Source organism: Gymnodraco acuticeps, unplaced genomic scaffold (assembly GCF_902827175.1).
Source record: "Gymnodraco acuticeps unplaced genomic scaffold, fGymAcu1.1, whole genome shotgun sequence".
Classification (NCBI taxonomy): domain Eukaryota; kingdom Metazoa; phylum Chordata; class Actinopteri; order Perciformes; family Bathydraconidae; genus Gymnodraco; species Gymnodraco acuticeps.
Window position 1 is genome coordinate 2,048,082 of NW_022990023.1, and position 13,644 is coordinate 2,061,725.

Consider the following 13,644-nt stretch of genomic DNA (forward strand, 5'->3'; position numbering starts at 1 on the left):
TGCATGTGTGTATTATGAGACTGTTCTGAGCCCATACACATCCATGTAAACTCAGTTTGCTGCTCTGTGATGCTAGTTCAAGCCAGATACTTGGCATCTCATCTTGGGTGCAAGTTCATCAATGTTTGGGCTCAGGCTCTGAGCTGAGGAAACCCTCAGGATTTACTGAAGGTGTGCGTGTAATATACCGGCGGGCCAGATCTAATAGTAATTAGAAATTATCCTGCAGGCCGAAATTAAATCCACCACGGGCCTGATTTGGCCCCCGGGCCTTGAGTTTGACACATGTGGAGTAGATCAAGAAAGAAGCCACACCAAATGAAACTAAGTCGATAGGTCTTTTGGGAGGTAGTCTTTATTATTTATAGAGAGATGACAATAAGACAGCAACATAACACACAATATAAACTTAACAAACACAAATTCACCATCTTATCTCTCCCTATACTGCGACACAGTGTAGTGTTACCAGCTTGATCCTTCTGGCTAAAGTATCTACATTTTGCTTGCAATGTTACTTCATAAATCATATATTACTTACTTAAAATTCTGATTTTACAAGTATGAAGAAAGTGAGTATAACAATAACTTAAGTGGCACATGTTACAACATTACATTCAATGTGCAACTGCTTGAAGAACATATTGGCTTTTAATACTACAATATTTTTCACTTCGTGTCCAATATGTAAATGTTTGGGTCCCTTTAATATGATTTCAGCTTCAGTAGTATGCAAAGCACAAGCTTATAGAAACAAAACAACATAATGCAAATAAAGTACCTGAGCGACTCTTCAGGAATTTTTTACAAAGAAATGTTTTTATACAAGATATCAATGTTCATAAAGATAGATTCTATATCTGCATTTTTCATTAGAAAAAACTTGTTTGAGCTCATAAGTAGATGAAATATGTGAGCCACATAAAAAATAAATATATATTTTTGTTAAAATAAAATGATTGCTGGCATGCTATAGCTGTCATGGAAGACATCTACAATGGCATCTGAGATTCACAGTATACATCCCGCCCCGGCTCCTCCTCAAAGGTCACTTTGGCGTCTTCAGCATCCAACTAAAAACAACAGAAACGTTAGTGCTTGATTCTGTGTATATCTGCATAAATATATTCAAATGACTGGAGTTTTCCACTTACACATTTCATCTCCAGTTCAGTGAAGAGGCGGCCAGTCATAAACATGCGCAGAGGGATGGTGAGGATGAGCATGAAGGGAAGTGCGAGGGATACTGGACTGGATTTAACAATCCACAAAAGTGCAAGGCACATGATCTGGATGGCCGTAAAGAAGTGCATTCGTCCTGTGCTCACCTGTAGCCAAAATGTAAAAATATTAATCAGTTAGAAGAGTCTGCACCCACAAATACTTTTTGTCTTCTGGTATAATTCAGCGGCTCTTATAGTGAGTTGATATGACTACATGAGTTCTGCTAATCTGAACACCATTCAACGCGGTGCAAAAAGTAATAATTTAGTTGATGTCCTCTTGTGAAAATATGGCTAATGTTCCTAATATTTGGGACATAAACTGGTTTAAAAATACGTGTTAGTTGTTAGTCATATGTTTAAATGTAAAATATATTAAAATGGGATATTAACTCTAAATACTAAATGTAAATGTTGAACATAAATCTAAATCTAGGCTAATATTTTAGAAAGTATTACTCTGGTGGCGTAGGGTTCGTCAGGGTGATATTTCTTGGGGATGAGTAGAAGCAGCATACGGTCCCACAGCTGGATGCCATTGAGTGATGTGACTCCCATGTAGAGAAAGATCCCGAACAAGGCCGACATGGGAATCATCTTTAGGATCGGCTCCATCAGAATGGACAGACCTAGACAAAAATAGATAAAGGATATTTCACTGTGTTTTTTGATGATTACAATTAAAACGTCATTTTGTTAACAGTATTAACTAAGTAAAGTATTAACATTGAATAAGATAAACAAGTAACCAACAAAAAAACAACTACCTAATGGAATGAAACAAAATAAGGAAGAAGTATAAGATAATAAATGAAAGGTTGTGGTTGGTACGATGCCTTTCGAGCAGGGTGGGAATTTCACGACGGCCACGACGGCCATGGCCGTCGTTGCCCCGCACTTTGGCCGTGATGCCCTGTGAAAAAAAATGCAATTCACGGCCAAAGTGGCCTTGGTGCCCCTGTCAAAAGTTCCAGTGTAAACAACGCTAGTAAAGTCATATTAGTGCGCGCAGTAGGATAGTCCCGTGCCTGTGGATCAGAGCGATTGCTCTGCTGTGATTGTTCCGTCAGAAATGCCTGTAGGGGCCCGACAGCCTCCTCCTCAGCCGCGGGAGCAAGACAAGCACAGGTAAGCAAGCGGACCAAGCTGTTTTGATATGATTTAACTGAAGTATGTGGTAGTATTTGAAAGGACTTAACATTTACGTGTTTATAGAAAGTACTATTGATAGGTAATTACCATTGTATTAGCCTATTTAAAGTCGACTCGTTACATTTTGTCATGAAAACTAGCGATAGCTAGCTAGTTTGGATAGCGCTAACGTCTTCCCTTCAAGGGGTCTACATCTAGTGTTGCTTCTACAAGCTAGCAGATAGCTGTCACCTTTGAATCTAGTATTTTTCTTGCTAAGCGGTTTTGATATAATACATGACTGACTTATGTGGTTTATGGCTGAACTTAACGTATACATTAAAGAAACACTATTGCTATTCAGCCATTTGTAAAACGACTGGTGTTGACGTTAGTGCTACACTTTTCAGTCATGTTGATTGACCAGCGTAATTTAACCAAACGGCCTTTGTGCCCTGTCATGTGGCCTTTGTGCCCTTGAAAAAAATGTGAACGGGAAGGCCAAATGGCCTTGCCCCTAAAATGACGAAATTCCAAGCCTGCTTTCGAGTCTTAAAAGATTGACATTTTACGCCAAGTACATACTGTTACATACTGTATACATGCAGGTTATTTGAAATCTGAATTTCAAAAAGGCATCCAGAGCTTTGCGGTTCATAATGCAACCTCCTCTTTGCATTAAGTTAATTAGATCATTGTGTAACTGTTCTTTTAATGACAGGGGTTGGATTTTAGGAGAGTTGTAAAAAAAGACATGGATGATTGGACACCTACCAATAAGCAGCGCCACCAGAATGCCGCTGACCCTCTGCTCATTCACTCTCTCAATAACAGGTTTTGTCCCTTTGCTCATGACCGTGAGGGCGTTGGCGTGGGTGACAGAGCGAACCGTGGCAGCGCTGAGCCACGGCACACCAAAAATTGCAGCGAGTCCTCCCATGCCGACTATAACCAGCAAGTCAAAGTGGAACCCGGAGCCTTTCACCATCTTCCTCTCAGGCTGACTCACAATCAGACTGTCAACAGATGAATTTTGAAGTTTAGTTTAAAACAGGACATGATATGTTTTCTCAGGTTGATAATTCAGTGAGTGATATTTTTGTGGAGAAGCGATGACTCACGTTGTGATCTGAGACTCCAGGAAGATCAGAATGAAGACGAGTAAGGCCGGGACGCAGCATGCAAACATCAACCACACGGGGAAGGCCTGGTGCTCTCCGAAGGGGTTGATAAGCCAGCCTCTTTTGGACGGGTTGGACACCATGAGACCTTTGGGAACCACTAGTTTCTGTTAAGAAAAACAGTTTCTGAATAAATCTTCCATGTTTTAAAGGATATTTTCACAATTTGTCTATGTTTTGCAAATATAAATGTGCAGTAAAACCTGTTCACCTTAATCAATACATGGGTTATACTATATTAGCCTAGATACATTTTTGCTTAGAGAGAGAACGATGGATTTTTTACAACACTTAAATTGACATAACATTATGATTGTATCTTTTGACGCGCAACTATGGACAGGAAGAATGATTACAGCAGCAAAATCAATTTATTTGTGTACCTAACTAATGTTTTAGTGGTTAGTGTGAAGCTATAATATACTACATTTAAGCTGAATGACGCAGGTTTTCAGTACATCAACTGGCTTTGGAAACTTAGACTGATGGACCAACCTTAGTGTAGGTATCATCAATGTTGTAGTCCAGGAGAACCATGAGGAAAATGGCAATGGGCACACCAAAGTCACCAAGCAAACGTCTGACCTGTTTGAAGAGTTAAACAATTTAATTGAATAGCCAATAAAATATACGACTTGTTCATTCAACTGTAAATTAATTAGTAAAATACTAGCCTGTGGACAAGACGTACCTTTCCAGGCAGAAAAGTGCCATTCTTGAACTGGCGTAGGAAGTAAGCGATGAAGAAGCAGCCTAACATGAGGCACATGGAGAGTAGGGCTGTGTTGGGGTAAGACGGCTTAATAATGTTGACAACAACAGTCGTGTTCCCGGTAGCGTTGTCATACATGGCCATCTCCTCCACCTTTGGGTGCCAGGGATTTTCTACAGTTGTATTCACATGATCGTAATTCAGAGTGAGCGGATGAGCCTTAAAGGTCTGAAGAGAGGTCAAGAGAGAGCAGATTATAATCTAAAACAAATGTATAATGACAGAAAGGAAATGTATTAAATTCCATTCGGACAGATGAAATGTGTGACATGGATGAAAATGGTTTACCCTTCCTAGCTTGGAAAATGTTTCATAGATGAAGATGAGGGATATGAGGATGGAGAAGATTTCCTGGGTGAAGCGGGAGATGAAACACACCAGGAAGCTGCCCTCAAAGGCCACAATGACCACCACGATGATGACCAACCACACGCCAACCCACACTCTCCCCACAATGTACTCAATGTCCTGAGACTTGCAGAACTGAAAGAAGGGGCAATGGGAACCAGTTGAACTTAAACAAACATCAATCACGGGAAGTGGTATTCGAAAATGTATGTTCAGTGGGATCATCACAGGATTCAGTGGTATAGCTTACAACAAAGAAGGCCTCCTCAAACACTAGCAGAGGACCAGAGAACCCGATGACCAGGACGGGCTGAGCAGCAACGAAGCAGAAGATGATCCCCTGAATGCTGGTGGAGATGAGGAGCTCTGAAACGCCCATCATGTTGTCCACCTTATCAGCTGTAGTCGCAAAGATGACAACATAGTATTAATATAGCTTTAAATGTTAAATACACACAAGGATAAACAGGTAGCACACACACAGTTCTTCAGGGAAAAATACTCAGTATATATATATTTTATATTTTCTGGCCTTGTCAAACAAACATGCTAATGTTTTGGCCCACTGGCCTTGATCAGAGCATGAAGGAGAATGGAAGTCATGTATTTTGGATAAAGGCGATGGCAGGTGATTAGTTTAAAGGGTCACATGGTTGTTAACACCCTCAGGTCCCATTTACACCTTTTTTGACAATATAACAATGAATAAAAGCAGGTCAAATGGAGAATATGACATCATTTAAGAAGTCTAAGATGAGGGCAATGTTACTTGGCTGTGGCATATTTGTTTTCCTTATGACACACAATGCTCTGTTCAAGGAACCCAGACCAAAATGTTGCCATGTTTAGATGACACGAGCATTATAAATTGGTGAAATGGAATTAGTAAATTTGTCCAGATTATCTGTATGTGTGTGTCTTTTTTACCATGAGATATAAAACATTGGATTTCTATGAACCACACACAATTACTTGAAAGGCGTATCTTATGAAAGAAACAAAATATATCATATACATCTTGAACCATGCAATAGAAACACGAGGTCTCATACAAATGCAATTACTATCCACACATACCCAGCAGTCCTCCGAAGGTAATGGCAGGAGACAACGCAGCAAAGTAAATGAAGATGACTGCAGCAAGGACCTGGGCGTTAAATGCATCTGTGATGTCACTCTTGTAGTAATGGTAGCGCCTCTTCATGTCTCGTATCATCCCTCCAAATGGGCGACCAGTACGGGACAGTGGGTCTTCAGGTGGGGTACCAGCACAAAAAGAAACTGTAGGGAAAAAACAATGTTGATTTTGTGTACATGTGTTGTATATCCAGATTTTTGCGACTGATACTGGAGTTATGGGTTTGTGTTGAAGACTCACCCTTGCGAGGTTTGGACTCCAGGTCGTTGTTTGGATCAGAGCATTGGAACCTGTCCTGAAGTAGCTTCTTCTGAAAGCTGATAATGGAGCTGAGCATCGCTTCGTTCTGGATCTCTGTGGGCGGGATGACGATGCTGCAGTCCATGAAGTCGGATACGGCGTCTGTCAGTGCACGGGGGCTTTTCGCCTGAAACGCTGCCTGGTTGAAAACCTGGATGTGGAGGAGATAGTTGAGGAGATGTTAAGACTGCCCCAATTTCATACAATCAATACCTTTGGTGCAGAGTGGTAGTACAATTCCTTCATTCCTTTAATCAGCACAATTTGTATTGTTTGGAGTTTATATTCTTCTGGCATTATTAGAACAATCTAAATTAGGATTTAAGTGTATGTTACTAGCTACTACTAGCTACTACTACTCTGCATTTGTAGCTAAAGATGTCTTTCTGTTCTGTTAAAGGAATACTTCACCTCATACAACAGCAAAACAGTCACACTAATTGTAGACAAAACCTCATACAGAATTAATTTTAGGGCTCATTTATAAGTCAAACATGCCCACGACTTCCCAAACACAAGCACTTTCACTGCATTTTACTATTTAAAACACTTGCTTGGGAAAGAATGCTGCAAATCATTGTGAGTACTGTTGATGTGGAATTAAAGAGGGTCATACAAATGAGCATTTTAGGGGGAAATTATTCCTTAAATGAGTTACTGCTCACACAATTTAGGTCAGAAAGTACAGAAGGTATCAGCTAACTCACCTTGTCAGCCATTAGTGCTGCCATAGTACGGCCAGTCTCGCGGTAGTCCATATCAGTCTCAGTGGGGCCAACTAGAGCAAAGACGAAGCGTACGGGCACCGGGGCCTCCAGGGCCGGGTTGAGCACGGCGGCTTCCTTCAGACGCACAAACACCACGGTAGGCTTTTCCAGAATGTCCAAAGCTCCTGTTAAGAAAATAAAAAGATAAAAGTAGAATTTTATTGTAAGCAATCACTACTGAAACAAACATACAAACTGCATATCCTAAATGAAACATGAACAATGCAAACACTGGCTTACCTACTAGCACCATGGAAGCCTCAACGCTGTCAGACTCATCTCTCTGAAGGAACACAGAGTATAGAATTTCTCTCTAGTAAAGCTTGACTTAATAATCTGTGATGTTTGAAAATGATAGCAGCAGTTTTCAGAGGAAATCCCAATTTAAGAAATGTCTGCTGTGCTCAAATACTTACTTTTAAATAGTAAACATGTCAAGACTTGTTTCGGCCCTTAAAACTGAAAAATGTAAATGTAATTTAATCAACAACTAAAAACTGAGGTTTTGTGTACCAGAACAAAACAATTATATTGTATGTCCCAAAAAAAGCAACAGACTCCTCTAAACTCTGACTTCTCTCAAGGACTTTCTAAATGATCTGATGCCAGAAGTCACTTTCTCCTTTAAATTCACTGCCACCGTCTCACCATTGTTGATGATGATATCAGTTCAAGTTATCATCAATGACTTTCATTCATGTAGATAATTTCATCAGGGGAAGATCTTACCCTGTCCTTGACTGAAAACTTCTGTAGATCCACCCCATCAGTCAGGGCTTGTTTCTCCGGGTCATCTGATTGGCTGGAGGAAGGAAACGACACGTGTCATTGGCTGTTTAGGTGTCAGACTGATGAAAGACAATCAAATGGTTTTCTTTAGCAGAAGAAAGTAGTCTGCTCTGCGCATACATTCAGGATGGTAAGCAGCCATTCAACAGCATACTTGATAAGGTTTAGTGGGCAGATTTGATCAAAGAGATAGCTGTAATCCCCAGTTTCATTATTTATGCAAAGCTAATCTTACTAGCTGCTGGCTGCTGCTTCATATTTACTGTATACCGTTCTGTATTTATGTACAGCCATGAGATCAAGTGTTGTCATCTAACTCATCAAGAAAGCTTATCATATTTTCCAGGAGGTCAAACTATCCATTTAAAGGTTGATTCTGATATATTTTTGTGTAAATATATTAACATCTAACTGAGTTTAGGAATTAAAACGAAATCATTATTTATAAAATGATTTTTTAATGAATTCCTGTTATATTCTGAACAAAGGATCCCATATCTAACAGCGTAGATCAAATATTTAGACAAGGTTGTCACAATATCAGATTTTCTCTAAATGATTATTCTAGACTAAAGAACTAAAAAAACTAATATTTATTTTAAAAGAATGTCGGCATATTTATTTCACTCAAAATACAAGTGAAGGGAGGTGGACAGAGAGTCTCTAACCATAACTGGCCCAGACATTAGGGTTTTTTAAATCAACACTTAAAACTCACTTCGTCTCTCTGGCCTTCTAGCCTTTTCTTATCAAGCTCCACTTTTGTGGAATCAGCTTCCAGTTTGTGTTCAGGCGGCTGACAGCCTATCCGTTTTAAGAGTACGCTTAAGACCTTCCTTTTGATAAAGCTTATAGTGATAAAATAACCTAATGAGTGCTTTGACGCATACACTGTGCCTCTTCACCTACATTTTGGTTCTTGCTCTTTCACTTAAATCCTAAAAACTTGGATCTTATATCTAAAACTAAGGTTATTACTACTCTTTCTATTTTCTCTTTATCCAAAACCTTTTCCCTCCATGACCTCAAAAGGTTTTATTGGAGGGAAACAGGTTTGCAGAGGGGCCTATTTCCAGCCGGGAAGTGTTATGCCGTAGCCACAGCGTACCTCCTTACCTCTCACCAATTCCAACTGGCCCCAGCGGGGACCTTGCTGCCTGCGGGTGCCTATCTGTGTCTGTGTATTTGCATGTTCCGATTAACCCAGCCTCCCCCAAATTTTCTTTTTCTTTTGTGTCTATATCTACGCCGGGATCCGGAGTCGAGGCTGATCCTCTTGCTGTGGTCCTGTGCCCTGGATCCTCTATCCTGAGTTCTGGATTAAGTCGTGGACTTCGGGTCGTGGCTCGGCCTGTCTCTGCGGTCCTGCCTGGGTCTCGTCATGCTGCTTCCCTGATGGCTCCCACAGGATTGTTGACATCCTCGTAGATTCATCTTCTTATTACAGACACATGCATTTCCAAACATTCGGTCTACCTACGCTGTAAAATGTATTATCTCTTACACCACGGCATCTATTGCACGTCTGTCCATCCTGGGAGAGGGATCCCTCCTCTGTTGCTCTCCCTGAGGTTTCTCCCATTTTTCCCTTTAAACTGTGGGTTTTCTCTGGAAGTTTTTCCTTGTACGATGTGAGGGTCTAAAGGACAGAGGGTGTCGTTTTCTCATACTGATATTCTGCATAAACTGTGCTGTTGTATTTGCTGTATAGTGTCCTTACTGTAAGGTAATTATTATATGTACAGCACTTTGGCTCGACCAAAAATCGTTTTAAAAAGGTGCTATATAAATAAAACTTGATTTGATTTGATAACTGAAGTTGGAAATTATTCAAGAGGCGCTGGACTATATGAATCAAATCATCTTATGTGTATTACAAACATGATATGAGTATTTTCTTTCCTAAATATTATGGGTATTCAATCAATACCCATATCAATATCGACACACTTTTAGAGTGACCTTTAAAGGTGCGAGGTAACTTCAGTTCACATCGGTGACCTTTAAAAGAGACTTAAGCAGACAGGCACTGTGGTTTGGTGGTCAGAGACATAATTACAGGTTTGATTTCCACAGGAGCTCCGTGTTGTGTTAACTTTCTCTGAGCAAGATACTGGACCTCACATGCAGCTTTGAGAACAGCATCATTCATGTGGGTCATTTGTGTTTGAGTCACAGTTAGGTAATTGAAAGAATACCTGTGGTTTTGAAGCAGAAACTTCAGCACTCCCTCCTTGGATTCAGGTTTGATCTCCTTCTTGTTAACCATCTCGTTGACCATCTTCTCCGCGATGCTGGCAAATGTCTGCTCTTCACAGTCGAAAATGGTCACACCTTGGAAATAGGAACATGTTGGAAAATGATCAGAAGTGATCATGAGACGAGGGCAGTGTTGTGGTTTAAGAATAACAGGTTTAAACAAGGAAGAGTCTGTAGGATTTGAAGGGGTTAACTTTGGCTCTTCAACGGTGAAACATTAGAGTGCCCCATTAATACTGATTAATGATATCACTATACATGTCAAAGCAATTAAATGTAGTAGTTTATCAATGTTTAGACGATCTAGACTCTTTGTCAAAAGATGGGTATTAAAAGCATGGTACTATATCACATCATAAGCATATCATGTGTTTGTATGTGTAAAAAGTAGCTAGTAACTATGACAGTGAAATAAATAAAGTGCAGTATTCGCCCCAAAAATGTAAATTTGGTCAAATTCCTTCACAGAGTATAGAGTAGCATAACTTGGAGTTACTCAAATGGAATAACAGTCATTGAGTAAACGTACTTTACTTTGCACCACAGAATACAATAGCTTGGTTTATGTTTATGTAGAAACTCTATATGTTTGCATTGATTTTGCTCTGACCTGTGTTCATGGTGCGTCTGAGCTGGATGAGGCTCTTGAAGGTGAGGTAGGAGATGCTGGAGGTCGCCCACCCCCCGGCCTGAGGGTCGAAGCTCTCCTCGCACCCTGCCCATCGGCCCGTCTCCTGCCAGTAGGTCTGCTGCTTCTGGTCCTTCATTGGCTCCTTCAGCTCCACCCACTGCTGAAGGCACGGAGAGAAACACAAACACCCGCTGATGAGGACCTGAACGTGGGACACAAACCATGCTTGTGTCTATGAGACGGAGAGGGAAAATCTGCACGGTGCAGGTGGATGAAATGAACGTGCACCTCCCACAATTACAGCTTTTCCACATGTGGTTTCACTGACCCCTTCCTGCTTGTCTGTGTGTTTCACTGTAAGGTCAGCCTCTATGTATGCTGAAAATAGACATTTGAGTACAAAAAGCTTTATTATCAGATGTTAATAGATTTTAGGTTAGGTTGACATTACTTCAAGGCCATCTTCAAGCAACAACCACATTCCAATATGAGCCGTAAAAGGATATTTGGTTGCTGCAATTGTACCTCTTATCTTACCAAAGCTGCAGTATGTTTGTAGTTTTAGTCTTTGTCTTGTTGTCCCTCTAATGCAGGATATGATGTTAGGCTACTATTTAGGATAAGATAAGGTAGAACTTTATTATCCCTGAAGGACTTTTGATTTATAAAAAATGACAATAACGAATGTGAGAATGAAAATAAAATACGATAAAGTAGTAAAAATAAAGGAGTAATACCAGTGCTTAATAGAATAACAATAAAGGATAGGTTTATGTAAACTCAATATACAAGTAACGATGAAACAAAGTGAATTATATTAAAAGACTTAAGTAGATATTATTAAAGCATGAAGTAAGTATTTGCATTTTCATTTCATTTGGTTTCATTCTTATCAGGAGTAACTTGCACTTAGCATAGCACTAGAGAAAGAAAATGCACCTTTCTGTTAACTTTTCCAGACAAACCTTTATTTTCATGAGGATATTGGCTCCAACTAAAGGTTATGTGTGGGTGAAAAGAGCACTAGAAATATCATCCTGCATACCCAAAGAGAGAAGCACTCTCTGCAGACCAGGATCAGATAACACCATGTGCATGCATGCTTCACTACATTACAGAAACACGGATGATATTTTAGGTGTTAAGTGTCACAAAAAGATAACATAATTCCCTTTTATAATCCTCTGTTCAGCATCAGTGGGGGATTTGGAGCAGATTAGTGTCATGTTTGGACTGTCAATACATGTCGTGTGCCTTGTTACAGTGTGTGTGTGTGTGTGTGTGTGTGTGTGTGTGTGCGTGCGTGCGTGCGTGCGTGCGTGCGTGCGTGCGTGCGTGCGTGCGTGCGTGCGTGTATGTGTCCCTTACCTGACACTATGCACTGGGGTTGGAGTTGGTTTTCCAGGCAGCTGTAAAAGACACAATGAACTTTGTTAAAACCCACTCTTACAATAACACAGTGAATAATATAAAATTAGATTAAGTTCCCCTTATAATCTTTAAATTCACTTCATTTTTGGGGTTTAAATAAAATGGTGTGTTAGGAGATACTAAAATAAAGTGGGTGAACGAACGAATGAATGTCTACATTTGCAATAATCTGTGTGAGAAATATTGCTTTGAGTTGTTGAGTTTCAGTGTTATGCAAGAGATCATCCACAGTATCCATATTATCTCAGATTGGACCAAAGCGCTGAAGTTGACTGTCACAACAGGACGATTATTTCCAAAACACAGCTGAGCAGAGGGGTGGAAGATTTGGATTAGGCGGACTAGACGCTCTGTGTGTTTGTGTTTGTGTGTTTGTGTTTGTGTGTGTTTGTGTGTGTGTGTGTGTTTGTGTGTGTGTGTGTGTGTGTGTGTGTGTGTGTGTGTGTGTGTACAAATTGGCATATTCTTAAGTTTACAGTTCATAAAAATGAACTTTGTTACATGAGTAGGTGTAAATGCTGTGTGAAATGTTCTCAAATGGCATCAGGATGACGGTACAATCATAACTCGGTTCATGTTGCAGGGGAAATATGCATCACAGCCAAAAAACACATTTAATGGTTGTTTCAAAATGTAAAACTAATGTCAAATTAAAACATGCATATTTCAGTTGTTTGTCCTTTTTATTTCAACATGTGTCCACTGCAAAACATACTCTTTATGTTGATTTGATTTGGTTTTAATTGATTTGTCAATATGCATGTGAGAAGATAATTCATACTTCAAGATAATGTTAATGCAAACCCAACATTCCCCTTTGCATAACTAATCAATTAAGCACAAGCCTTCATTCAAATCAAGTAATTTAAGGCATCAAAGTTGAGCAACACGTACTTTAAATCAAACTGCAGCTGTGAAGATGTTTTGACTCTCAAGATGAACGCCTTATGTTTTACGTAATGACTAAGATTATTGAGGGACTTGGTTGTATTGCAAAGCACTTGGTAATGAATGTCAAATGTTCTCCTCATGTGTGTTACATTATTAAGTATGAATGCCTTCAGCGTCTAACTTTCTTCAGATAATTACTTTGCAGTTCATTTTTTAAGAAAAATAAAACTGAAAATGTCTTGCAACCAAAAGACAATAACAGCAACAGTTACGTTTACAAGTGTCCCTCTAGTTGTTATGCTTTCAAGCTGCAGCTTTACTTCACAAATACCACTCATAGCTCTGGCAGAAGAGGTGACACTTACCTCATGCAGGCACTCAGCAGCATAAAAGACAGCAGGATGGTAAAAATGCACGACTTTATAAACACCACCTCTTTAAAGCCGCCTGTATTTGTTTGTGTGGGTGCACACACAGACACACACACACACACACACACACACACACACACACACACACGCACACACACACAGACACACACACACACACACACACACTCCCAGACACGCGCACACACGGGCACGCACACACACACGGACGTGGACACTCTAATTATCTCTGAACCACACATCCATCAGAGCGATGTGTTCTTGTCCAACCCATAATATTGATAGTAAATACAGCGACTTTATGTGGAAAAATAACAGTAGCACTGTGTCACTATCCAACCAGCATCTTAACATATTTCATGTCTGTGTTTGTGAGGACAACAAAGGCTTGTAT

At 40.0% G+C, this 13,644-nt stretch overlaps 1 protein-coding gene across 2 annotated transcripts; it reads right to left on the reverse strand.

Annotated features, from left to right (window-relative positions):
* Window positions 1-336: 336 nt before the first annotated feature.
* slc4a1b (solute carrier family 4 member 1b (Diego blood group)) lies at window positions 337-13,284 on the reverse strand. 2 transcript variants are annotated; one of them, XM_034214609.1, is made up of 18 exons: window positions 13,227-13,284; window positions 11,908-11,948; window positions 10,519-10,699; window positions 9,848-9,983; window positions 7,590-7,662; window positions 7,101-7,143; window positions 6,801-6,985; window positions 6,034-6,244; window positions 5,733-5,936; window positions 4,906-5,054; window positions 4,596-4,790; window positions 4,227-4,475; window positions 4,031-4,120; window positions 3,476-3,642; window positions 3,129-3,370; window positions 1,683-1,852; window positions 1,155-1,328; window positions 337-1,073 (listed from the first exon to the last, which is right to left on the reverse strand). In XM_034214609.1, exons 3-18 carry the CDS (start codon window positions 10,673-10,675, stop codon window positions 993-995), a joined length of 2,526 nt encoding a protein of 841 aa, XP_034070500.1. In that variant the 5' UTR covers window positions 10,676-10,699; window positions 11,908-11,948; window positions 13,227-13,284; the 3' UTR covers window positions 337-992. The 2 variants fall into 2 exon arrangements, with proteins under 2 accessions (XP_034070500.1, XP_034070501.1); XM_034214610.1 differs by lacking the exons at window positions 7,590-7,662; window positions 9,848-9,983; window positions 10,519-10,699; window positions 11,908-11,948; window positions 13,227-13,284 and adding an exon at window positions 7,277-7,534.
* Between the last annotated feature and the right edge of the window lie 360 nt (window positions 13,285-13,644).